The following is a 26,059-nucleotide window of genomic DNA, read 5'->3' as shown; positions in this document are numbered from 1 at the left end:
AGGAAACACTGAGAGACAGCAATTATTTGTGAAAATGGAGGAATCACCATGAGTGTCTCCTTGTCTTGATATTGTGTGATTATTGTAAGCAAGTGTCTCCATCACACAGGTAATGTCCTTTGTTTCCCATCTTTCATGAAAACATGTCAAGTCCAGCCACAGGAAAATATTACAGGTTAGGGTTCATGACAAGGACATCCAGCCATAGAAAATGTTCATCAACAAATATACATTCATGCATGTGTGTATGTATATACATATATATTGGGTCATCCCATAAATAATGCAGTTTTTTCAATTGTACGAACTAAAATTTGGAAGGGTACAAGACAAACTACCTGCGTCAATTTGCTACAAAAGCAGGTAGCAATTTTAACTTGTACTTATTCTTAATGCAAATTTCAATTTCAACAGTTATTTTTTCAAAGTTATAATGGAAGTGACAAAAGAGCATATTTGGCATATTTTGCTATATGAGTTCACTACAGGTAACAACATTACAGAAAGTGCAAGGAATATTAATGCAATATATGGGGATCAGACAAGAAGCTTAAGGCAGTGTCAGCAGTGGTTCCAGAAATACTGAGCCAGAAACTACAGCCTAGAAGATGAGCCTCATCCTGGAACATCTGTAGAGCTTGATGAGGACGTCCAGCAAATCCTGGTGGAACAAAATTCCATTGTAACTGTTGAGGAAGTGGCAGAGAAGCTTGGATTTGGTCATTCAACCATTTATCAACACCTGCGTGCCATCAGAAAAATCAGTGAATTGGGTCAATGGGTTTCTCTCACACTTTCTGAATCTTATGTTCGACCACATACAGTGTGTATGACATCCCAAAGGCTGGAGAGTTTGAATGGAAAACGATGCCCAACCCGTAATATTCACCAGACATTTCCCCATCTGATTATTCTGCAGTCTTCAAAATCATTTGGATAGAAAAAAATATGAATTCCGTAGACTAAGTCAGAACAGTACTGGAGGAATATTTATCGACATGTGCAAGTGAATTTTGGAAGAGGGGCCTTGCAAGTCTACCAGATAGATGGAAGAGTATTGTAGAAAATGAAGGAGAGTATATGTTAGATTAAAAAGAACACTGTTTATCTTAATTTTGAAAAATAAAAGAAGTATATATATATATATTTGTTTATTCATTTTTTGTACTTTTTGTGATCTAGTTATATATTTTATAATATATTTTATTTTTTTTTATGATTTGGTTTATGTCTATCATTGTTTGAATTACATAATAGTGGTTTTTCTCTAATTTATATATATTATATATTTATATTGTGAAATTTGATTTAATACTCAATTGAATTTTCCCCTGCAAGTTTAGAGTTATACTCCCTATTATTATTATTATATTATTATTATTATTATTATTATTATTATTATTATTATTATTATCATTATTATTATTATTATTATTATTATTATAATATATATTATATATATATTATTATATTATACTAGCTGAAGGTGACCCGCTCTACGCGCAGGTAGGAATGTGGTTGTTACTTTCTGTTGCTTCCTTTCAGCACGTAAAATAAAAAACGTGACCGATTGCAGCGCCACCTTGACTGGCTTCTGTGCTGGTGGCACGTAAAAAGCACCAACCGATCGTTGCCACTGCCAGCCCGCTGGCACCTGTGCTGGCGGCACGAAAAAAGCACCCACTACACTCACAGAGTGGTTGGCGTTAGGAAGGTCATCCACCTGTAGAAACACTGCCAGATCAGACTGGAGCCTGGTGCAGCCTCCTGGCTTCCCAGACCCCGGTCAAACTGTCCAACCCGTGCTAGCATGGAAAACGGACGTTAAACGATGATGATGATGATGATTCTCCCTCTTTGTTTCTCTCTCCTTTCTCTCTCACTTTCCCTCTCTCTTACTTTTCTTTCTCTCGGACTCTCCCTCGCTTTCTCTTACTCTCTATCTTTATCTATCTCTCTCCCATTTATAAACAACAAAAGATCTTGAGTAAGTTGAGAAATAAAATATTTAGAAAGATCAATCATAAATATCAGGCAGTGGCAACGGAAAGGTCTGCTTCAAGGCAGATAGCAAAACGCTAACATTTAAAAGGGACAGATGAACTTGCGAGCTGAATAAAAATAATAAAATTTTGGAAACCAAAGTTTGAAGGGATAGAATCTGAGGAGAGTACAGTCACCATGGCTAGCATTTCTTAACGACGGACAGCAACGTATTGACAGTTTAACGGCTGGCGTAAAATTTTGAACTTGATGTAAAAGAAAATTCGTAAACACCAAGTTTTGAAGTGATTCTTTCTCACGACAGTAGACTCACCATAGCAAGCATTCAAAACTTCTTCATCATGGACAGCAACACATTGACGATTAAAAGGCTGGCGCAAATTTTTTAGCTTGATGTAACAGAGAATTCCTAAACACTCGCTCATTTAAATTTTAATCCCCTTCCAGCCCCATTTAGACCCCTTTTCACATTTTGGTTAATATAACCCGATTTCATTCGGGTCTACTGGGGCCACATTTTATAAGATGAGGAATTTTGTCCTAGAGGTCACGCGTTTCATTTGAGGAAAAAAATAGTTGTCATGCAAACTTGCCAGCACTTTTAACATAGGTGTGCATATTTTCAGCTGAACCGACCGACCACATAATGCACACATTTTATATATATATATATGTATATATGTGTGTGTGTGTTGGAGTCTCTCTCATACATGAGCGTTGATGCTGAATTCGACTGGTAAGCAGGTAACCTTGTCCTTGTTGAAATAGTTGTGAGCTGCTGTAGTTATTTCTCTGACGGGTAATAGGAATTTCCATATCCTCCGAGGAAATGAACTGTTGACCCAGACTGTCATGCTGTTTGCTGTCAGAAGTGAAAGTACGTGAATTTCGTGTATTTACGTCAGGTTTATACCTTCATTAATTTATGCCGTTTATTTACGTACCACCACGCTGTTAGGTTTATAAAACAATTGAAGTTCAGTTTAAAGTTTATAAATAAATACATTTAATTCCCCATTATAGTAATATTTGTCTGTTGAAATCCGTTTTAAGGCGGTCAATAGTTTAATTAAAGATGTGTCTATACATGTATATATATATATATACATATGTATATATACATGTGTATACATATATATTTATACATGTGTATATATACATGTGTATACATATATATATACATGTGTAATGTATACACATGTATATTTCTAAGGTAGCCCACGGGTATCGTCACCTCATTTTACATGTCCCTGTAAATTTTAAAAATATAATATAGAAAATATATAAAATTGAAAAATTTTAATTATTTAAATTTAAAATAAAAATTATTATATTTATAATTTGTTTAAAAATATATATAACTATCAAAAAGTATTAAAAAGTTTAATATACACAGAATAAAAGTTTAATTACACAGAATAAATACAGATATATACACTTTGTATATATACATTATATATACATATTTATATATCGAACACACACACACACACACACACATATATAAATGAACGCAATGAATATCTGATTCATAATATTTGTTCTCATGATTGTGTGTTGGTGGTGGCGTGTGGCGATGATAATTCTCCCTACGAATGCAGACAGATACATCAAAGAACGCCGTCTGACAAACTTTACATTAAATAACGGGAGTGGAATTGTCAAAGTTATAAATGAGGGGAGTTAGGGGGGAATGGAGGAAATAGCGTGAGTGAGGAAGATGGCCCCTAGCAACCAAACCTTTTAAGATAGGGATTTCTAAGGTAGCCCACGGGCATCGTCACCTCATTCTACATGTCCCTGTAAATTTTGGAGCGAATTGGACGGGAGGTAGTGGCATTGAAAGCGAGCCAAGCGGTAAAAACGCATTTCAGTTTTATATATAGAGATATGCATCGAACTAATACACCTTCTTGTTCCTTCACCTGTCTTCATCTTTTGGTTTCTGTAAATTTGAACTATGTATGCATCTATGATGGCTAGAAACTTGTGTTCGAGTATTGCTATCACTCGATCAAAATTCCCACACATGCGAATGCTACAACCAGCCATTTTTGTGATAGGTCTTCCTTATTTTTTTCAAGCATTGCTTGTGCATAAAGATTTTTATTTTGGGAAAAGATTTGCTCAAATCCAATCCCACTCTCTTGTTTTATTTATATTCCTGAGCGCCATACTAATACAATTGTTTGTTTGTATTCCACCTGCCTTCGTCTTTTGTTTATTTCCGTAAACCTGCCTTTGTCTTTTGTTTATTTTCATAAAGCTTCCCGTTATATATATATATATATATATATATATATATATATATATATACGCATGCATACATATATCTATGTTTGTCCCCTACCAATACTTGACATTATATATAACACACACACATACACACATATATATTCTATTTTCATTCTTTAATAAGACTTCCATTCAATCTTTCTATTCCTCCATCCCTGTAGCCCAATGGAGAGGAGTGTAGCCAGGTTCAAAATATGTTCTGGGGTTAATTAGTTCAACTAAAATCCTTCAAGGCGGCCATAGTCTCTGAAACCCATAAAGATAAAATATATATTGTATATTTTGCCATATATTTGTACATGTACTTCATAACTATATCATGTTTCTGTTTTGTTTTTTTACACACACACACACACACACACACACACACACACACACACACACACACACACACACACACATAGTTGTATGCTGGTACAGGTCCTTGAAATATATCATGAAATAATGAAATATTTAGTATGTATTCAAATTGGTTTCATGTGTTGTGTATTCTACAGGAGACCCTTGAAATGTGTGCCCGGGAAACTGAATTTAAAAGCATTCTCTTCGTCCTCTGTTACTTTCATGCTGTTGTTCAAGAAAGAAGGAAGTTTGGACCACAAGGCTGGAACAGATCTTATCCATTTAATGTTGGTGACCTGACAATCAGTGTCAATGTGCTTTATAACTATCTTGAGGCCAACAATAAAGTCCCCTGGGAAGATCTTCGTTATCTTTTTGGAGAGATTATGTATGGTGGCCACATTACAGATGACTGGGACCGAAGACTATGTAGAACATATTTGGAAGTATACATGCATCCTGATATGGTATGTAGTATGGTATGAGCTTGATATTTTATAGTGCATGGTTTTGTTTGTTTTGATACTAACGCAATAAGAGGGTTTATGTTATCTTTCCTGGGTTCTCTAAGAAGTTAAGATTAAGGATAAGAGATCAGAAAATGCTGATATTTGAAATAATGATGTAAAAATGATTATTGAAAGAAGTTAATGCTGTCATATAGTAAATAGATTATTAGGCTAGAGGGTGTTATTGTTAACATGAATTAAATAAAATAGATATTGTTTTGTATGGGATACTCCAAAAGGAATGGAGTACAGCCCAAAATGTAAGTTTTTATTTCATCTTACTTTGCATCAATATACACCTTATGTACACTGTCCAAAAGTTTCGATCAGTTAATTTTATCTTCCCTGATGTTTTTAGAGATAGTGAAGATGTTTTGGTTGATAATCTCAGTAGATGAAAATTTCCAACTCACTATATTTAACTCACCATTGTGTGTGCTTTTTTAATACTGCTTCAAAAAATAGAGGTCAGTCATTTATGTAAATGGAAAATACCATACAGTGAAAATAAACACCTTACAAGCAGAGTCCTTAGCCTGGTTCTGATTCTTAATTGCAGCTGTTTTTCATTATCAGTGTTTTTGTGACATTAACTCATATTGTGTCCCTACTTTAGTCTGAAATTATTTATAGTCTGACTGATCATTTAAACAATAGGAATAATTTCTTTTAGCAATAAGGCAAAGCCAAAAGAAACTTAGACTTTGCCATAAGGCAAACTCAAAGTTCCATTTTTATTGTTTATGTATGTGATTAAATTGATTATCTGTATCACCACATGGTCCAAACTTGGATGTTCTAACCAGTAAGTGTAGTCATAAACAATAATAATCTTAGTAATAATAATAATAATTATAGTAATAATAATAATAATAATAATAATAATAATAATAATAATAATAATAATCATAATCTGAAACAGAAGGGTTTATCATAGCAGCTCAAGATCAATGCCTACCAACAAAGAACTACCAGGCCAACATATTAAAGAATGGTAGTAGCCCAACATGTCGTGTATGTCAACAACAAAATGAAACCATTGATCATGTTGTCTCCAAGTGCAGTCTTCTAGTGTCTACAGAGTATCTCAACAGGCATGATAGAGCTGCACAATATATTCGCTGGGAAATTTGCAAAAAACTTGGATTTGCCCCATGAAAAATTAAAAAATTTTTTTTATTTTAATTTTTTTTTTTGTAGACATTCACTAGTACAACACCCCCCCCCCAAAATATATGGCACACTAGGCATAACAACAACATGAACTTCCAACCTGTTGTCTCTTGAGGTCACTGGGTGAGACTTGGAGCCAACTTGTACAAATTTAAAGCAAAAGTCAAACATAGAATAATAATAATAATAATAATAATAATAATAATAATAATAATAATAATCATAAATATTTGCCTCACATAACCTTATTAACTAACTAAACATGTTAGACATACTATGCAAATGAGAAAATACAACGAAGGGAGAGAACTTAGAATGTTTTCTGAATGAAGCTTCAAAATTTGGTTGAGGGGAGATAACCGTTTTGTGATGAGGATTGGCGTGGATAGTAAAAACAAAAAAGATTAGAAGAGAGCTGCATACGGATCGGACCATTTACAACATATCTTTGAACAATCAAATACTGGACTTTAAATTCTTGGGTCGCTAAATTATCAAATATATCCATGTAATTGACTTATATAAAATACATTTTTGTTACATAATTTCATCCTTGAATGTTAATTCACTGATTTTACAATTTTGTTGTTGCGTTCTGAAATTCACCCCTTTTTATACCCAAGAATTTGCCTGGTCGTAACAATATTTAATATACACCCATCTCCGACCATTTAATAATGAAAATATAATTATCTAAGGAATAAATAACTCCTGGTAACCCTGTAAAGGAAGGACCTACAAGATTTTTGAGAAGGATGCATTGTAATAGATTCTCATTATCTTACAGTGCTACAACATGCTAATCATAGATTTTTTTTATTAAATTGCTCACATTGAGATGTGTTTGAGATATGAAATGTACATTGATAATGATGAAATAGGAGCATAAATCATCCAGGAATTCTAATTACAAGAATGTGCAGGGATGAATTGATGCGGTACAGAACAACCAAACATGAACTCAAAAGTTTTTCTCAAAAATATAATGCATTGTAACTATATCAATTTTGATCCTTGTGACAGATATAGTTCACCACTGAGTGGTGGTAGCACTACACTCCACAATATTTTGATGGCTTACAGTGCTGAGTTGAATTCTTAGCATGTGAAAATATACATCAAGCTCTCAACATCATGTTACTAAATTTGGAGTGTGTTGTGGGGTCCTATGGACCATTATAGTTTTGTGACGTGACACTTATCAGAAAAGGCATTCGATATCTAAATATAGTCTTTAGATATTGGTTATTTAACTTTTAAAATAAGTGTTTTTCATGAATGTTATTGCTGAGTCTATGTTTTACTGTCTGGTATAATTGCTCGTATAAATGAGTAAGTGTTGTCCTAAATGACCTAGATAAAAAGGGTCAAACTACCCGCTTCAATTTATATTCAAAATACAACTCATTTGCTTTACCCACAATATTTTAGATAGTGTATGAGAAATGTATGAAAAGTGTGTTTTATTAGCTTAAATCAATATTCATATAAGGATAGCCGAGGTCATGAGAACCCACTGCAAATCATACAGAATACTCTTTTCATATTTTTGAGAAGAATAAAATCCTAGAGATCTTCCCATAATTTCATCATCATAAAAGATTTATTACTGAACATCTATCCATTTTTTAGAACATCTTAATATAATTGTCTTGATTTTGTTTCATCATTTAGAATATATTTTAAAAAAGTAAAACTGATATACTGGACATGCAATTTTTTGTTTTTAGTTGAGCTCAGAATTATTTTTGGCTCCTGGTTTTCCAATACCACCCAATTCTGACTTCAAAGGTTATCATGCATATATAGATGAAATGCTGCCTCCAGAAAGTCCTTACCTTTATGGATTGCATCCAAATGCTGAAATTGAATTTCTCACTAGTACATCGGAAAATCTTTTTAAAACCGTTTTTGAAATGCAACCACAGGATTCAGGTACTGCTGGAGGTGCTGGAATTAGTAAAGAAGAAAAGGTATGTTCAGAAATCCATATGTTAAAACATTTTCATGTGATTTGGGTGATAAAGTATTATCAGTGTAGCTCTAGTATGCAACTAAAACTCTGAAGCTCTATATCGTTGAATAGAAAGTTAGTTCCTGATCTAATGTCAGTGCTTAGTTTGGGTCAGTTCACATTTTACTCATTGCTAAAACTTTTGGTAATTGCTTGAATATCACTGCTCCCATTTTTTTTTTCTTTCAAATTCAGTCAGCATTAGCTTATCAATTGGCAAACAATTTATTTTGTTTATAGCACTTGCATTGGTATGACAACAGTCTAATTACTTAAGGAAAGAAGTAAAAGAGACCTAAATAAGATATGAATTTAAAACTATGGCAAAATGAACTATCATTTCTTTCTTGGCTTTGTAGCACTACCTCTATAACCTACTTTATGATTTTTTCAACCATTTTTGTGTAGCAATTGAATTAAAAGTATGGTTGCAAAGTTAGTGATTCAGTTATAACTCAAACTCAGCAGAAGATCCAATCACTCCTCTGTTTTATAGACCTAATGTTGTTTACCCTATGTAAATAATTCAGAGAACTGGACCTCAGAGAAGTTGATATATTGGCTATGAACATGAACCAGTGATCATGGCAGGATAGAAACTGAAAACTAGGCTATTTCTGCAGTAACCCATAAATCTAATTAACCATGGCTCTGGTACTCTACTAACTCATACATTTCAATTATACAAAAGGCTAAATGCAAATTAAGTTTATTTTTAATACTGAAATAACAAAAACAAATATATAGAAAAATATTTACCATTTGTTAAAACTCAATTCATTAAGGTGAAAACTATTCTTGATGAGATGACTGAGAAACTTCCAGATGAATTTATAATGGCAGAGTTAATGGGGAAGGTTCCAGCTGAAGAGAGAACCCCTTATGTTGTTGTGGCTTTCCAGGAATGTGAACGGATGAATTTGCTGATATCAGAAATAAAACGTACACTCAAAGAACTGGATCTTGGTCTTAAGGTAAAATTTTCTCCTAATTTTTTTTTTTTTTAGGAAAGTAAAGGCTGAGAGTAGAGAATAAGATTGCACTAGAGTTCTGGCTAATATGCTAAAACTCTGCTTCAACAATTGCACCATGTCCTTTATAGGAAATAGTATCCTACCACTTCAAAAAAATATGTATCTCCCTTACATTTGAAAGAAAGTTCATTTGGCAGCCAAATAAAGAAAATTTCTTAATTACATACAAAATTTATGTTTAGATTATAGCAAATATAAAAATGAATGCTTTGGAACAGTGATAAATGGATTAAGATTTCAAAGTTCAACAATCAATTGAATTGGTTAAAACTCAAAGCCTATTTGACTTTTGCTACTAACATGCCAATAATAATGGAGAGTAGTAAATGAACTGCTGCAGCTACTGAGTAGTGGAAAAGTGTTACTGTCTGAAATTTGTTATTGGTAGATATTTATCTGAAGCAATAAGTTCACTTTGTACATTGGCAGTATATTTTACTCTTTAACAAATAACACCTTTCCTTTGAACAAACAATTCACCAAAGACATAACTGTTCTTTGTCGCAGATATTAGGAAGTGCATTTAAGAAAAATAGTTAATTTCCTAGAATATACAAGCCTAAAATTAATAAATGTACAATTTTTTTTATTCAGTTATTTTTCTAAAGGAATTTGACTTGCTCACTTTTTTTAGTCATACAATTCTGAGTCCAAATCTTATCTGACAAACTAGACCTTTTATTTAGCTTATCTCTCAACATGTCTTTGTCTCATCCATTATCTTCCAAAGTTAGAAAATATTATTTTAGAAATACTTATTGAAATGCATTATGATCAAGGGCCCGGGAACAGGGGGTGCAGTAGCTGCACCGGATCTTTTCAATATCGTGGCCAGGACCGCAGATCTTTCTAGTTAACTAAATAATTTGAAACTTCGTGTACTCGTAGAGTGTCTCAAAACAAGACACAAGTTGGAACTAGTTTATTTGAGAAAAATCTATTTTATGACTTTAATCGTAGATTAAAACTGCAAATTTTAGCCAATCGTATTGTCTGTATTTATGTGAACTTATTATCTGCGTAGTGTTATCTGTGACGTGGAAAGCAATTTGTCAAAATGTAAACATTGGCTTGGCTCATCGTAATCGTACACAGTTTTTCAGTTCCCTAGAATTATATTTGAAACAAAATAAAAAGAAAAAGATTCATACGCATAAATATCCATCCTTAGACATCAGAAAGATTAGAAATGCAACAAAAATTTAAAATACCGGATTTTTACCTTTTGAACTTCGTGGAGTATATATAAAATTTGTGTAGATCCTGAGTGCTTATATTTATTTTTATACACACACACACACATGTATACAAACATATGCATATATATATATATATACACCTATACACACATATTCTAATGCATATGCATATATGTGTATATATTTATAATGTGTGTGTATTATAGATGCATGAATTATATATATTTATAAAAGATGTTTACATACAATATATATATGTTATATACATCTACATGTATATGTATGTATGAATATATAAGTACCACAGAATTTGAATCAAACTGTTTTGATCCATACATACATACATACACACACACACACATACATACATACACACATACTAAAATTACATCGTTGGAGCAGTAATTTATTTATGTATTTTTTGTTATACAATTTATTTTTAAGCTGAATCCCTATCCTGCCATTAACCCCTTTCTTATAAAATAGTTGAAGAATCTGGGGTGTAGGAATTGGGACAGTATTGGAACTTTTAACTTCTTGCTCTCTATCTTATGATCTCCGAAATTTAAGAATCTTGCGTTAACTGGGCTCTTATTATTTACTCTGACTCTGCCACCACCTCAATGCAAAGACTATCAATATCAGAATCATCTTCACAACCACCACTACAACCATTACTACAACCTCCAATGCCACCACCACAACCCCAAGACCAGGGGTGGGTCAATATAGTTGACATTATTTCCTCCTATAAAATTTTTGGCTATGTACCTTTGTTAAAAATTCTTATTTGTATTAATATAAAGTGCGAGCAAGAGAACATCTGTAGGCTTTCCTAAACTGTTAATGTGAATGTAGATGATGTCTTTTTTCAACTTGTGTAAATTAATGTCTGATGAGAATGTGATTCCATGTAGAAGCTGCCATTCTGGAGATAAATGATTGGCTAAAATATTTAGTAAAAGGGTTCTAGCTGTGAGACATGTTAAAGATGATGATGTGGGCTCAGTTTGATATAGTTTACAGCTTACTAATTCACAGGAATAGTAGTGGGTGTTAGGATTTTTTTTCCCATGTTTTATTTGAACAATTTGGCTGGATAAAGTGGGCTGTATCCTTGCCTTTTGCATTCCTTCTGAGACAAGAGCTGTGCCTTCAAAACTGGTAAGATTGACGTAGTTGATCTTGAATAAAATGTGTGGATGGCTGCAGAGGAAATAACATGGACAAGGGAATTTCAGAAGGATGACAATCTGGTAAGAAAGAATTTAATGCTTAGTTTGCAGGTGAATTACATGCTACGTGATCTTCGAGCCTTTTGCCGCCAAATGCTGTAACATGGTTTGTATCCAATTACACCACTATTGCAATTATGGCCTGAAATATGTGGTACCAGTGTGATAAAATAAGATAATGCAGCAGCAATAACAACATAACTATCTCTTAAGAATAAACAAATATTCCAAATGAACAAACCAACCCACACTCTCGAACTTCACTATGAAATAACACAAACTATATACACTCTCTCGGTTCAGTCCATTCCTCACAAGAGGGTACCTTGGCTCTCATCACAACACTGAGAGTGTAAGAGGTTGCTAACTTTGTTCTGCCGACAAATTTCCATTTATTTATTCTTAAGGTTCTCTTACTGCTGGAAACCACCTCTGCCTGGTACTGGCATTTATGTGAACAATGTAGACAATTGACAAGTATCAAATGCCACAATACATAAATTCCTTATTTATTAAAATTATTTTCAATTGTAGAAGTATCATAATTACTAAATGCTAATCGATTAGCATATTCAGGGCCATTTAGTAACCTACCAATCTGGTAGACACACTAGTCAAATTGATTACATCTTCACTAGGAAACAGGAAAGACAACTACTTGTAAATGCCCAAACCTTCCCAGGTGAAGAATGTACCCCATAACATAGATTAGTAGTTAGCAACTTCAGGATCAGGGCTAAATGGATGCCCAGAAGACGACCAGAATGGAGGAGAAGGGTCTGGAAGCTTAAGGATCCTGCAAAAAGAGATTGAGAGACATATTACTCAAAGCTGTGGAAGACAACTGGAGGACAACCTTTTGAGGGCTAGTGACCAGATCTGTGGATGGTGCAAAGTCTCCTCTCAACCCAAGGTAATGTGGTGGTGGAACAATGTTGTTGACAGGGCTAGTAAGGGAAAGAAACAGGCTTTGAAGGACTGGAAGACCGGTGATAGCAGGGAATTGTATCAGACTGCCAAAAGGGAAGCTAGGAGATAGGTTTATTTGGCCAGAGGGGAAGCAGATAAGGAAAAATTTGCCAATGTTCTGCGCTGTGATGACCAATGACTTGAAGTATTTTCCTGTTGCCAGACAGTGTGTGAGAGAGAATCGTGATGTCCTAGGAGAGAAATGTGTCCTCATGGGTGATGGTTCACTTGCTTTAAACGAAGCTGCAAAGAGACAGGTTTGGAGACGCCATTATGAAAGTTTGCTAAATAAAGTGAATGAATGTGTGAAAGAGAGTCTGCCGAATGCCGGCCCAACAGAGGGACCAGCTATCTAACTAAATTGACAGTGCCTTGGTAGGTAAAGCAATTAAGGGTATGAAGACAGGGAAAGCCCCTGGGCAATCAGGAATCACCACAGAGATGCTCAAACTATCTAGCGGTGTCGGCTATAGCATAGTCAACTAGGTGATACATGAAGGAGTCATACCCAATGACTGGTGTAGCAGCACCATAGTCAACTGCTAACAAAGGTAAAGGTGACGCATTAGATACAAATAATTACAGAGGTATCAAGTTGTTGGATCAGGTAATGAAGGTCACGGAGAGGGTCATAGCCCAAGTAATTAGGGATAGAGGCAGTCTAGATGAGATGCAGTTTCGGTTCGTGCCAGGGGAAAGCACCACTGATGCTATATTTCTGATAAGACAGATGCAGGAGAAATAGCTAGTCCAAGATAAAACTCTGTACCTGGCTTTCATTGACAGGGTCCCCCGATCCCCTATCTGGTGGTCAATGAGGAGACTAGGGATGGATGAATGTTTATTGAGAGCTGTACAAGCCATGTACAGTAAGGTGAGGGTTGGCAACGAGTACAGTGAAGAATATCGGGTAGGGGTAAGGGTCAACCTAAGATCAGTCCTCAGCCCCCTCTTATTCATTATAGTCCTCCAGGCAATAACAGGAATTCAAGAGAGGCTGCTCCTCTATGCTGATGACCTTGCACTAATAGCAGAGTCACTGCCGGAACTGGAGCCAAAGGTTAGGGCGTGGAAGCAAAGTCTAGAATTGAATGGCCTTAGGGCTAACCTAGCCAAAACCAAAGTTTTAGTTAGTGTGCAGGCTGTCAAATCACAAACTCCTCTGTAGAAAAGGCATTGGTAGAAACTCCATACGATGCACCCGGTGTAAGCTATGGACACATAAAAGGTGCAGCAATATCAAAGGAAGGTTAACTGGGAAAATTATTTCTTGTGTGTGGCAGATGCAGTGGGGCAATAAACACTGAAGGTGTTCAGAAAACAGCTTCCATTACATGCCTGAGGAAGAAACTAGAAGTAATAAATACTTTCTACTACTTAGGCGACCAAGTATGTAGTGGGAGTGATTGCTCTGCGACTGTAGCAACTAGAGTAATAATAGCCTGAGCAAATTCAGGGAGCTCCTACTTCTGCTGGCAGCTAATGGCCTCTCACTCAGGGGGAAAGGTGGACTGTATAATGCATGTGTGTGAACTGCCATGCTATACAGTAGTGAAACATGGGCCATGAATGCCGAGGACATACGTAAGCTTGCAGTATGCTTGAGTCAAGTAAAACCAATACCGTAGCTGGGGGCCGGTGACCCGCTAGCTGGCTCCTGTGCTGATGAGACATAAAGAACACCCACTACACTCTCAGAATAGTTGGCGTTAGGAAGGGCATTTAGATGTAGAAATTATGCTAGACTAGATTGGAGCCTGTTGCAGCAGCTGGCTCTCCAAGACTTCAGTCAAACTGTCCAACCCATGCCATCATGGAGAACGGACGTTAATCGATGATGATGATGATGACAATGACAACAACAACGATAATTGTATTAGTAATAAAGTTGGGTGCAGACAAGGGATTTGTAGTAGAGAGCAATAGCATTTGGAGCGAGCAAAGAGTTGGCGGCCAGCGATGCGATTGATCGAAAAGCTGTTATCTCGGTGGCGATATCGCCCGTGAGTGTGTGTCCGGTAGCGTACGTAACACATGGACGCATCGCGTTTATGCACGCGGCTAAGGCAGCTATTGCTCTCTAATAATCGCTTGCTTTTTATTTACTTAATGCATTCTTCACTTCGGGATACTGGGCAGAGATCGCATCGCATTCATGCACGCATTAGCTGTCTATCACCGCCTTAGCTATCATAAACAAACACAAGTTCATGTATGATATTAATCTTTCTTCTACTTCAATTATTACATGGTTTTCTCTTATAAAAATACACACACACAGGAGAAGTAAATTATACATATAATACTTTAAATGTGGCTCTCGATAAACAGTCAAAGTAATTACCTGATCAACAATGGGTTTTACTGCTAGTATATATGTATACTAGCAGTATACAGGTGACCAAATCTGATTTTCTACCTTGCAGTTAAGCAGATTCACTGTTTTAAAAATATCACTCAAGTATAATATTTTTTTTAAACTCAGAAAGTCTTTCCAAAATTTTCTTAGCTGTATCAGTTTGTCTTGAAGTTGTAATGTGGATTAATGACTTCCACAAATTCACTAGTCTTTCAAGGCTCATGCCTTTTGACCCATCTTACTTCTGTGTGAAGCAATAGGGTTTTAAAATCTTCATCTTCACAGAATTGCATAAAAAATCTATTATTCACAGAGTTTGATTTGACAATGTTATTTGTATGTATGGAAGTGTTGAGTGCATTTTCCATGTGTCCTCCAATATTCTTAGCAACCACATGCTGTCTGTGGATAATGCAACGTATATTTAAAATGTGAGGAGCAACTGATTTCATTCTAGAAACAAAGCCTTTCACTTTTCCAGTCATGGCTGCAGCTCCATCTGATGCAGTGTTGATCAAATTAGTCGATGGAATATTTTTATCATTAAAATACTGCATTACTTCATTGAATATATTTTCTCCATTAGTTGTTTAAAAAAAAAACTTTTAATGAATAACATTTCTTCCCTTATATCATCTTCATGGTTGAATCTGACATAGACCAGAAGGATAACTTGGTTATGAATTGTGCTATCATCAACCTGGATAGAAAAATTGGTCGTTCGGAGAATTTCCACAGTCTTCTTTCTCCTCAACAAAATTAGACATTTCATCCTGTCTTCTTGTAATTGTGTTATTTGAAAGTGGAATTGTACTCAGAGTAGGTTCAGCATCTTTTCCCAGAACCTCATTTGCACAAGTTATCATAGCAGGCTTGACAAGATTCTCACCTAAATCTGAGGTGCTGCAACCTTGGCAATATTTCAGAAACCAAAACTTGGTTTGAGTATCTTTACTTTTTCAATATTATCTTCTTTACAAAGTCAGGTAGTTTGATTAGCTGTATTTTCTTTTTATTCTCAAAATATTCCTGACCTTTACCAACAGATGATGGATGCCTTAATTTCTGGTGCTGCTCCAGCTTAACTTTCTTCATGGAATAATTGTCATGATGGCATTACATTCAAAGGATAGATTTGTGGTTGAAAGATTTGCTTCACACCACATGGGTTTCTGGATTGTCTTTACTGTAGTCTTAGTTGATCAATGTCATGTGAGTCAAATTGGGAGAATGATTCTATGAAGAAGCCCGCAAGATGTGTTTGTGTGTATGTGTGTGTGTTCATTTACATGTTTACTGCTCTAGTATACTAGGCTATCAAAGGTTACTTTCAATGAACAGGCATCGTTAAAATGGGACGCTGCCCTATGTTTGAAATTATCTCTAATATTGATAGGATCAATGAAAGATACCCAAAGACAGTGCCTGAGCATGGTCATAGCACACTGACTGAAATTAATAAAAGAAGAAACAATTCTAGGTTTCAAAACATTTTTTAATGATAAACAACCAAATGTAAAGACAATGTTAAATGACTTTTCTCGGTGTAAATGTATGCATACATGCATAAATGGAATTTCCTTCTAAGTAGAAGTTCACCCGAAACAAAAGTCATGGAAATTATTAGGATGAATATTCTTTGGGTGGGAGATCAGAATAAATAAAAGAATGCAAGTGATGTGTCATGTAAAGTGGGATGGGTGGGTTGGTGGGCGCACAGCTGCCTTCAGAAACAACAGTAAAAAATCTTTGGTTTCATAATGGTTGAATCATTCGCCCAAAACAATGAGATTTTTGTTTCTTTTTTAAGACATGTAATAGTAGACATAGACATGTAGTGAGGGAATACTTATATTGATAGGAATCATTAATTAACAAGAAAATAATTATACATACATACATTATATATATATATATATATATATATACACACATATAATTTCAATCATATATACATATATCATAGGTATATAACATATAATATCATCAAATACATGTATGTATTTGAATATGTCTGTTTGATTTACATGTTTTTCGAGTCAAGTATGTTTTAAATGAAAAAATGATTGAAGTATTCTTTCACAACCAGATTGCCTTTCCTGTCATTAACACTTGACTGTGTTTTAAATAAGGAATCTCTTAATTACGCATGTCTTGAAAGGCTTGAGTAAGCAGACAATTTGTCAACCAGAGAAATGACAACAGCAAACCTTGTAGCTTGCAACTTTTATAGAGCACAAACATAAAACAGATATACACACATATTTATATAGATAGATTTCTTACAGGTTCCATCTATCAAATTCACTCACAAGGATTTGGTCAATCTTGGCTATCATAATTGATACTTGGCGAAGTTGCCATGCACTGGGACTGAACTCAAAACCATATGATTAAGAAGGAAACTACGTGCCTGCGCCTTCTATCAGTCTTTCTGTACATATGTATGCGTGCATACATATATATATATATATATAAACACATATATAGTATGTAGATAGGGTTGTAATCGAAGCCGTGTCCTCGTGAAGCACACCTGTATATTCCAGTATGCCAATATTGTATGTAGATGTTATAATTGTGTGAGGTATGTATAAGAGTAGAAAAATATTGGAAAATAATATTTGCAGAGTAATTACGCATCAAAACAGTAGAGTGGAAAATATTTTTAGTATTATTTATTCACCATTGCACATGTTTCATTTGCTAGTACGAGTTAGAATATTATACATGTAAGAGAAAATGATAAAATATCTTTATAAAAACTCCTCAGACAGCGAATCAATCATCAGATTGAATAAAAATAAGCAACGTTTTGAACCATGAAGAATTTGTACCAGATTTTTGCAGGGTTTTGAATTTTTGTTAAACATTTTTTTGCAGTTGTCTGATAATACAGATATAAACTTACCCAAATGCATCAATAAATTAACATTATATTTTTTTTCCCCATTCTTACAATCATCTGAAAGGGAACTGTGAAAGTGCGATATTTGAGCAGTTTTGCAATTCAACTTCAAAAAAGGATGTAAAGCAGCTAAAACTGTTCATGCTATCAATGAAACATTTGGTGGGGAAATGACCAGTGAGAGGTCAGCTTGAAAATGGTTTAAATGATTTTGCAGATTGTGAGCATTATGGACGCCCATCTGTCATCGATGACAGTCAAGTAGAGACTGTCATTGAGAAAGATCCATATAAAACCACTTGAGAACTGGCAAAAGAACTTCAAGTTAGTCAGAAAACTGCCTGCAACCATTTTCATGCAATCAGAAAATCAAAAAAGCTCGACAAATTTGAATGAAAATCAGAAAATGCTTATTGCTTCTTCTCCGCAACCAGACCAATCCATTTCTTGACCATATTGTAACTTGCAATGAAAAGTGGATTCTGTACAATAAAAAACGTTCTTTGCAGTGGTTGGAGCAAAATGAAGCACTGAAAACCTTCCCTAAACCCAAGCTCTTCAAAAAGGTTATGGTGACTGCTTGGTGGTGTACTTTTGGAATCATCCATTATAACTTTTTAAAATCTGGAAAAAACATTACTGCAGAAACATATTGTCATGAAATTGCCAAAATGAAAGAAAAACTGCTACTCCTCTGTCCCAGACTGGTCAACAGAAGAGGGCCAATCATTCTTCATAACAATGCTCGACCATAAATTTCACTAATGATGCTCCAAAAATTGAAGGAACTTGGCTATGAATTTCTTCCCCACCCAGCTTATTCCCCAGACCTTTCTCCTACCGACTACTACTTTTTCAAGGACCTTGATGGTTTCCTGAAAGAGAAGGAGTTCAAAAATCAAACTGTTGCTGAAACTGTGTTCAAAGAGTTCATCAGCTTCAGAACTCCAGATTTTTATGTTACCAGAATAAACAAACTTGTAACTCATTGGCACAAATGTGTTGATTGTAATGGTACCTACTTTGATGAATAAAATTTCCACATTGCTGAAATATATTGTGATGAATTTCATGTTTCAAAACGTTGCTTACTTTTTACTCTGATTTTCTGTCTGAAGACTTTCTAACAGAATATATTTTACATGTTTCTCTGTTAAATACAATTTTGTAACCCCTATTAGTAAATGAAACATGTGTAATGGTGAATAAATAATACCAAAAATTTTTTCTTATCTCCTGTTTTGATATATGTATATGTTATATTATATACAAGATATACTATATTATCATTAATTGATGGATGCAAAGAAATAAGAAACTTGAAGTAGTCAACTCCAAAATATAGTTGGGGTAGGTAGAGTGGGGAAGTAAATGTCAATATGAACTAACTCAGTCTTGCCAAACAGATGCCAGGACCAAAAAGTGATGATGATGATCATGATATATATATATATATATATATACACACACACACACACGTATATATACATGTGTGTGTGTGTATATATATATATGATAATATGGCGTAAAAGAAAGAAAATGGTAAATCTAGTTGAGTTCCTCATGAAGATAACATGGATGCCGCTCGATCTCAAAAGATTGGCTGTTATGAAAACCTCCTAGAGGAATGTGAAGACACAGGCTGGAAAGCAGAGCATTTTTCAATCAAAGTTGGATGTAGAGGGTTTGTTGGACACAGTGTGAAGTGACTATTGCCATCATTGACTTAATTCATCGTAAAGCAAATACCACTAGGAGTAATATCCAAACTACACTGGAAAAGGCAAACCACTGGATTTGGTTAGAAAGCAACAATGAGCAATGGCTAGAAGAATATTGAGTGAAACCTGATGACCAGTTGATCTAGCAAGCAGGGTCTCATTTCAGTGAGGGGTGCCCAATGATGCTGTCAAGAGATAGGTCCCGAAATGGCAGGCATTCTCTCCTAATGGCCCCATAAACTTGCTAGCATCTGGTATGCAGAGCTTTCAACAGGTAACACTTGCATCTGCATGTTGTTTGCAAAAAAATATTTAAAAATATATATTCGACCCTGTGCTTGAGGAAACCTATTGAGTCAAGTACATCAACATCAAAAATCAATGGAAATTGTAGTTGTGATCCCTGTGCCGGTGGCATGTCAAAAGCACCGTCCAGATGTGGCCAATGCCAGTGCCGCCTTCACTTGCTTCCATGCTGGTGGCATGTAAAAACCACCAATCCAATCGTGGCCATTGCCAGCCTCGCCTGGCACCTGTGCCAGTGGCACGTAAAAAGTACCCACTACACTCACGGAGTGGTTGGCATCCAGCTGTAGAAACACTGCCAGATCAGTTGGGCAGAACTGAGCCAGTACCTCCACCTCCACTCCCAACTGAGTTGCAGGACTACATTTTGTTCATACTTTCTCTTTGCAACATAAGTTTCTGTGTCTGGATTTAACACCAACCACCTTACAAAAAATGTATTTGTGTGTGTGAGGGTGTAGTTAGTATAACAAATAGGAGAAAAACTATTCAATAATATAGTAGGGGGTAACATATTTTAGTTGATCCAGTAGCATCATAGACAATGTCTTTGTGTTTGTCCCTATCCCAAATTAACAATTGGTGTTGTTTTGTTTATGTCCTTGCAACTTCACGGTTTAGCAAACGACACTAATAAATAACAAACTTAAAAATATGTAGTGGGCGCAATTAGTTTCACTAAACCTTTCAAGGTGGTGCCACAGTTCAATAACTGAAACAAGTAAAAGAGGTAATGTATGAATGTGTGTATATAAGAACTACACATACAAACCTATCTGTAGATAGAATAACAAAAAGAGAGGAGAGACACAGGCAGTAATAGAGAAGCTAGTTATATTAGTCAGCAATTGTTAGACTTTTTGAGAAAATCTAAAATATATAAGTTTAGTTGTATGTCTGTATCCAACAATGTATATTATTCTCAGACTTGCACATTATTTGAAATACAAAAAGGTCACAAATTTCCAGAACTTTCACATATATTGCTCAGATGAAACTTGGCTGAGTGACCCAAGTGTCTTATGTTCAGTAATCTTCTATTTATTAGACAAGACAAACATGTAAGCACTGAGGTGCGACTGGCACCTTTATTTATGATACTGAGAATGATGGATTTTAGTTCAAATAAGAATGCAATTATTTTGTTTAACATTGTTACAGTAGTTTGTTTTAATATTAAAAGTGATGTAATTCAATTTAAAAGATCTCTGATATCACTGTTAAAAACCAGTGTTCAATTCTTGTTTCATCTTAACTCCTTAACATTCAGATTGTTTATTCACATTGCTTTGAATTAATCATGCATTACCTGTAGCCTTGAGATTTAATTGATCTGATTGCTTATTTTTAGATTGACTTTCTAGAGGCCAGGCCTGACCGGTTTGAACATAAAACAGGTAGAATATTTGGGCCAGATATGGCCGGTTTAAATGCTAAAAGGAGAAACATATCAATTAAAATCTTCCTTGCTACATGGAGAGGAAGCCACTCTGTCATGTGTTAACATCATCAGATGATCTAGTTCCTATTCCCAATGTTTCAATAATGTGAAGTGTCATCATGTAGTCAACATCATTTAACATCCATGTTTCATGCTGGCATGGGTTGGACAGTTTGACGACGAAGAATTAATTGTTATGTCCAAATATACAATGAAACATCAATGCTTCATTGCATATATATAAGCGGATAAAAAAAATCATAGTGACTGCCTGCAAGCGAGTATGACTTAGTAATGTATATCATGCTTTCACTCATTATTTTAAGTGTCTACATAGTTACAAGCAGATAGACACTCTACTGACCTTCTCACCTTTATCTCATAATTTTGTTGATCCAAACACCTGATTAATAATTCAAGAAAGTAGTTATTTTACTAAGACTGTTCAAATTGATTATGTTTATTTACTTGGGAACATGACTATAAAAGAATTTAGCATCAAATTTGATTTCAACTTACATTTTCCACAGCTATTCTAACAACAGTGTAATAATACTTCTGTAACCTCTCAGAGGAAACATGACTCCTCCTTCACTCCTCTCCACCCTTCATTTATGGTTTGAGAATAATTCTATAATTGTTGTAAACTGGAATGGAACTTACTCTCTTTCTGCTCACATCCATTCTCCATTTAATGCTACTTGGTTTGCATCTTTTAGAGAGATAGATTAGATAAAATGGACTCAAAGACCAACTAGAAAGTGAAAGTAGTATCTAACTTAGGATGTCTCATAGATAGTGGTGGCAATGGTGTTGGAGGTGGTAGATGTGGTTATCATGGCAGTGGTGGTGGTGGTGTAGTGGTGACAGTGGATGTGTATGATGGCAGCAATTATAGTGTTGGTGTTTTTGCAGAGGTGGTGGTGGTGGTGGTGGCGGAAGTGGATGATGATGATAATGATGATGATAGAAGTAGTGGCATTGATTATGTTAGGATGTCTCAGTAGTGGTTGTGAAGATGATTCTGATATTGATAGTCTTTGCATTGAGGTGGTGGCAGAGACAGAGTAAATAATAAGAGCCCAGTTAACACAAGATTCTTAAATTTTGGAGATCATAAGATAGAGAGCAAGAAGTTAAAAGTTCCAATACTGTCCCAATTCCTACACCCCAGATTCTTCAACTATTTTATAAGAAAAGGGTTAATGGCAGGTTGTATACCAAAAAATACATAAATAAATTACTGTTTTATTCTTTGGCAACACGTGTTTCATGAGGTACATCCTCGGGTTCCTAAACCACACCTTGTTTCCCTGGAACCCCTCACAAGATGCCACCCCAATCATCAAGCCCTGTTAGTGTGTGTGAAGAGACAGAGAGAGAGTAATGTGTGAAAGAGAGAGATAACTGAAATTTTTTACTCGGTGTATCATCATCATCATCATCATCGTTTAACGTCCGTTTTCCATGCTAGCATGGGTTGGACGGTTCAACCGGGATCTGGGAAGCCAGAAGGCTGCACCAGGCTCCAGTCTGATCTGGCAGTGTTTCTACAGCTGGATGCCCTTCATAATGCCAACCACTCCGTGAGTATAGTGGGTACTTTTTATGTGCCAGTGGCACAGGTGCCAGAGGGGTCTGGCATCGGCCACGTTCGGATGGTGCTTTTTATGTGTCACCGGCACAGGTATCACAACTACTGTTTCCATTGATATTTGGTTTGATGTTCATGTACATGCACTTGACTCAACAGGTCTCCTCAAGCACAGTGAGATGTTCCGGGATCCAAGGTACTTTGAATGGGCAGGGGGTATGCGGAACTGGTGCCGGAAGCATCACGGGTCTTAGTAGTCACAGCACATCTCCAGAGATCTCAGTCCTTCGCCATTGCCTCAGTGAGGCCCAATGCTCTGAGGTCATGCTTGCCTGCCTCATCCCATGTCTTCCTGGGTCTACCTCTCCCCCTGATTCCTTCAACTGTTCGGGAGTGGCACTTCTTCACACATCTCTCCTCATTCATCCGCAGTACATGACCATACCATCGCAAGCGTCGCTCTTGCACACCGCATCTGATGCTTCTTATAATAATAATAATGAAATTATTGTATACAGTGCTCAGGTGCACCACAACTTGTCAGAAAGTTCATATAAAGTACATGCAGCAATGTAGAAATGTCTGGAAAGTGAACATGCTTGTGTGTGTATGGAGGGGAGAAAATCAAGTGTAGTGTTGGCGAATCTCAAGAAGCATGGAAGTTTTGAAGGATGCAGTGCTCCGACAACTAACAACCGATGCCGGCAGTTTGTTCCACGCTTCAGCAACTCTCAGCGTGAAAAAATGTTTCCTGAAGTCATGGGAGCTGTGCTGTTTTCTTACTTTGTAAATATGTCCACGGGTGTTAGATGGGTGGATTTTGAAGAGGTGCTCAGAGTTATTGTTTGTGCGATGGTTGATAATTTTATGGGTGTCTGCCAAGTCAGCTGCCAGACGTCGGAGTTTCAATGTGTCCATGCCCAGGGAAGTAAGGCGTTCAGGATATGGCAAATGCCTGATGGAGGGTATTCTTTTGGTTGCACGTCGCTGAACAGCTTCCAGACGATTGATGTCCTGGGCAAGATAGGGGTTCCAGACCGGTGATGCAAATTCCAGGTGAGGTCTTACCATAGCTATATAAAGCCGCAAATAGATAGCCAGAGAGCAGCTCACAAAGGATTTGGTGAGTGATGCCAAGACACCCTCAGCCTTCTTGACAATTTTAGCGATGTGTTTTGTCCAACGCAAATCACTGTCGACAATAACACTCAGGTCACGTTCACTTGAAGACTTTTTGAGACTAGTGTTGTGGAGGGAGTAGGTGGACGCTGGGTTTCTCCTCCCAAAATGCATGGTGGTACTTTTGTCCACAGCCAGCTTGAGTTGCCAGTCCATGATCCACTGCTGCATTGTGTCCAGGTCTGCTTGCAATAGAGATCCATAGTGTACAGGATTTGACCTCTTTATTTCGAGGTACAGCTTGATGTCATCTGCATATTTCAGCACTGTGGCATTCTTTAAGTTGGCATCTATGTCATTAACATATGCAACAAATAAAAGAGGGCCAAGAACAGATCCCTGCGGCACACCAGATGTCATCTCATAGGGCGAAGAGTGCTGTCCTAGAACTGTGACAACCTCTTTTCGGCCGAAAATAAAGGACTTTAACCAGTTATAGAGTTCGTCTCTTACACCCAACGCAGAAAGCTTCACCATAAGTCTTTTGTGTGGCACAGAGTTAAAAGCCTTAGCAAAGTCCAGGTAAACAACATCCACCCAGGATCCGCGATCAGTGATTTGGGTAACGTCCTCAAGAAACTCGATGAGTTGATTACAGCAGCTGGAGTTAGGAATAAATCCGAATTGTGATGGCTGGATGAGGCTGTGAGACTTCCAGAAGTTCCAGAGGGTTTCTCTGATACAGGATTCCATCAGTTTGGCGATGCAGCTAGTAAGACTGACGGGGCGATGGTTGACAGGCGATGTGCGGTCGCCTTTTTTTAACAGAGGGATGACACTGGCAGTTTTCCACTGTTCTGGAGTAACACCATTGTCGAGACAGAATTGGAAGAATAGAGAAAGTTGGCTTAGAAGATGGTACCCACCGCGTTTGAGAAGTAGGTATGTAACACCATCGAGACCAGGAGAGGCATAATTGCGTTTATTCTTTAGGTGGCGTTGCAGCATTGCTGGTGTAAATTGCATAGAAGATATAGAGTCCAATGTCAGTGGTGATGATGATGGAACATTTTGGTCTTCGACAGTAAAGATGCCGGCATAGCATCCAGCAATGATTTCTGCACATTCTTCGGGATTGCCAGTAATCTGTCCTGTGTGGGGATTGCGAAGGGGACCAACAGGAGAGTGGGGTCTCTGCTTTGAGTGCACATACTTCCAGAACCCTTTGCTGTCAGGGTTAGCTGCAATGCATTGTTCAAATTCAAGCACTGCCTTTTTTGTCACCTGCTTGAGGTGGTTGGCTGATCTATTGCGCTTTTTCCTGTTGCTCTCTGATTTATGCAATTTGTATTCCCGTTCAGCATTACGGCGTTCTTTCCTGGCAAGTCGGACTGCTGCAGTCTCCCAAATTGCACTATTGGGTAGTTTTTTGTGCTTGCGTGGTACTGATGCTGCACATGCTGCCCATATTGAATTCAGAATGTTCTGGAGTATAGTGTCCACATCTCCAGAGGCATAAAATTCGCGCCAGTTTGGGCGTTGCAGCTCAGTACAATAAGAGCTCCAGTTTGCTTTATTCCAGTCAAAGCGGGCAATCTGAAGATGGTTGTGTTTTTTGTTACAACCAATCAGAGACAAGTCGGCCATGATCATGGAATGATCAGAGTCACCAAAGGTTCTTCGGTAGCGACACTAATGATTGTTTCAGGAGAAGCGGTTAGTAGCAGATCCAAAGTGTTGTTACCCCTTGTGGGGGAGGTAACAACTTGGGACCAATTCGAATTCAGCACCAGTTCAAGAAAATCGTCTGCACTTTGCGGCCAACGGAAGGCCTCCC

At 36.5% G+C, this 26,059-nt stretch overlaps 1 protein-coding gene across 2 annotated transcripts in view; it reads left to right on the top strand.

The window, feature by feature from the left end:
• Positions 1-26,059, top strand: part of LOC115213643 (dynein beta chain, ciliary-like) — an 884,597-nt gene that overhangs the window by 833,710 nt on the left and 24,828 nt on the right. For both annotated transcript variants that reach the window (XM_036501971.1, XM_036501966.1), the window contains 3 exons: positions 4,797-5,108; positions 8,054-8,296; positions 9,123-9,311. In XM_036501971.1, coding sequence (XP_036357864.1) covers positions 4,797-5,108; positions 8,054-8,296; positions 9,123-9,311 — 744 coding nt within the window. The remainder of the gene's footprint in view (positions 1-4,796; positions 5,109-8,053; positions 8,297-9,122; positions 9,312-26,059) is intronic.

Source organism: Octopus sinensis, linkage group LG1, assembly GCF_006345805.1.
Source record: "Octopus sinensis linkage group LG1, ASM634580v1, whole genome shotgun sequence".
Lineage (NCBI taxonomy): Eukaryota > Metazoa > Mollusca > Cephalopoda > Octopoda > Octopodidae > Octopus > Octopus sinensis.
Note: the sequence above shows the minus strand (reverse complement) of the source record. Positions and strands in the feature narration are given on the sequence as shown.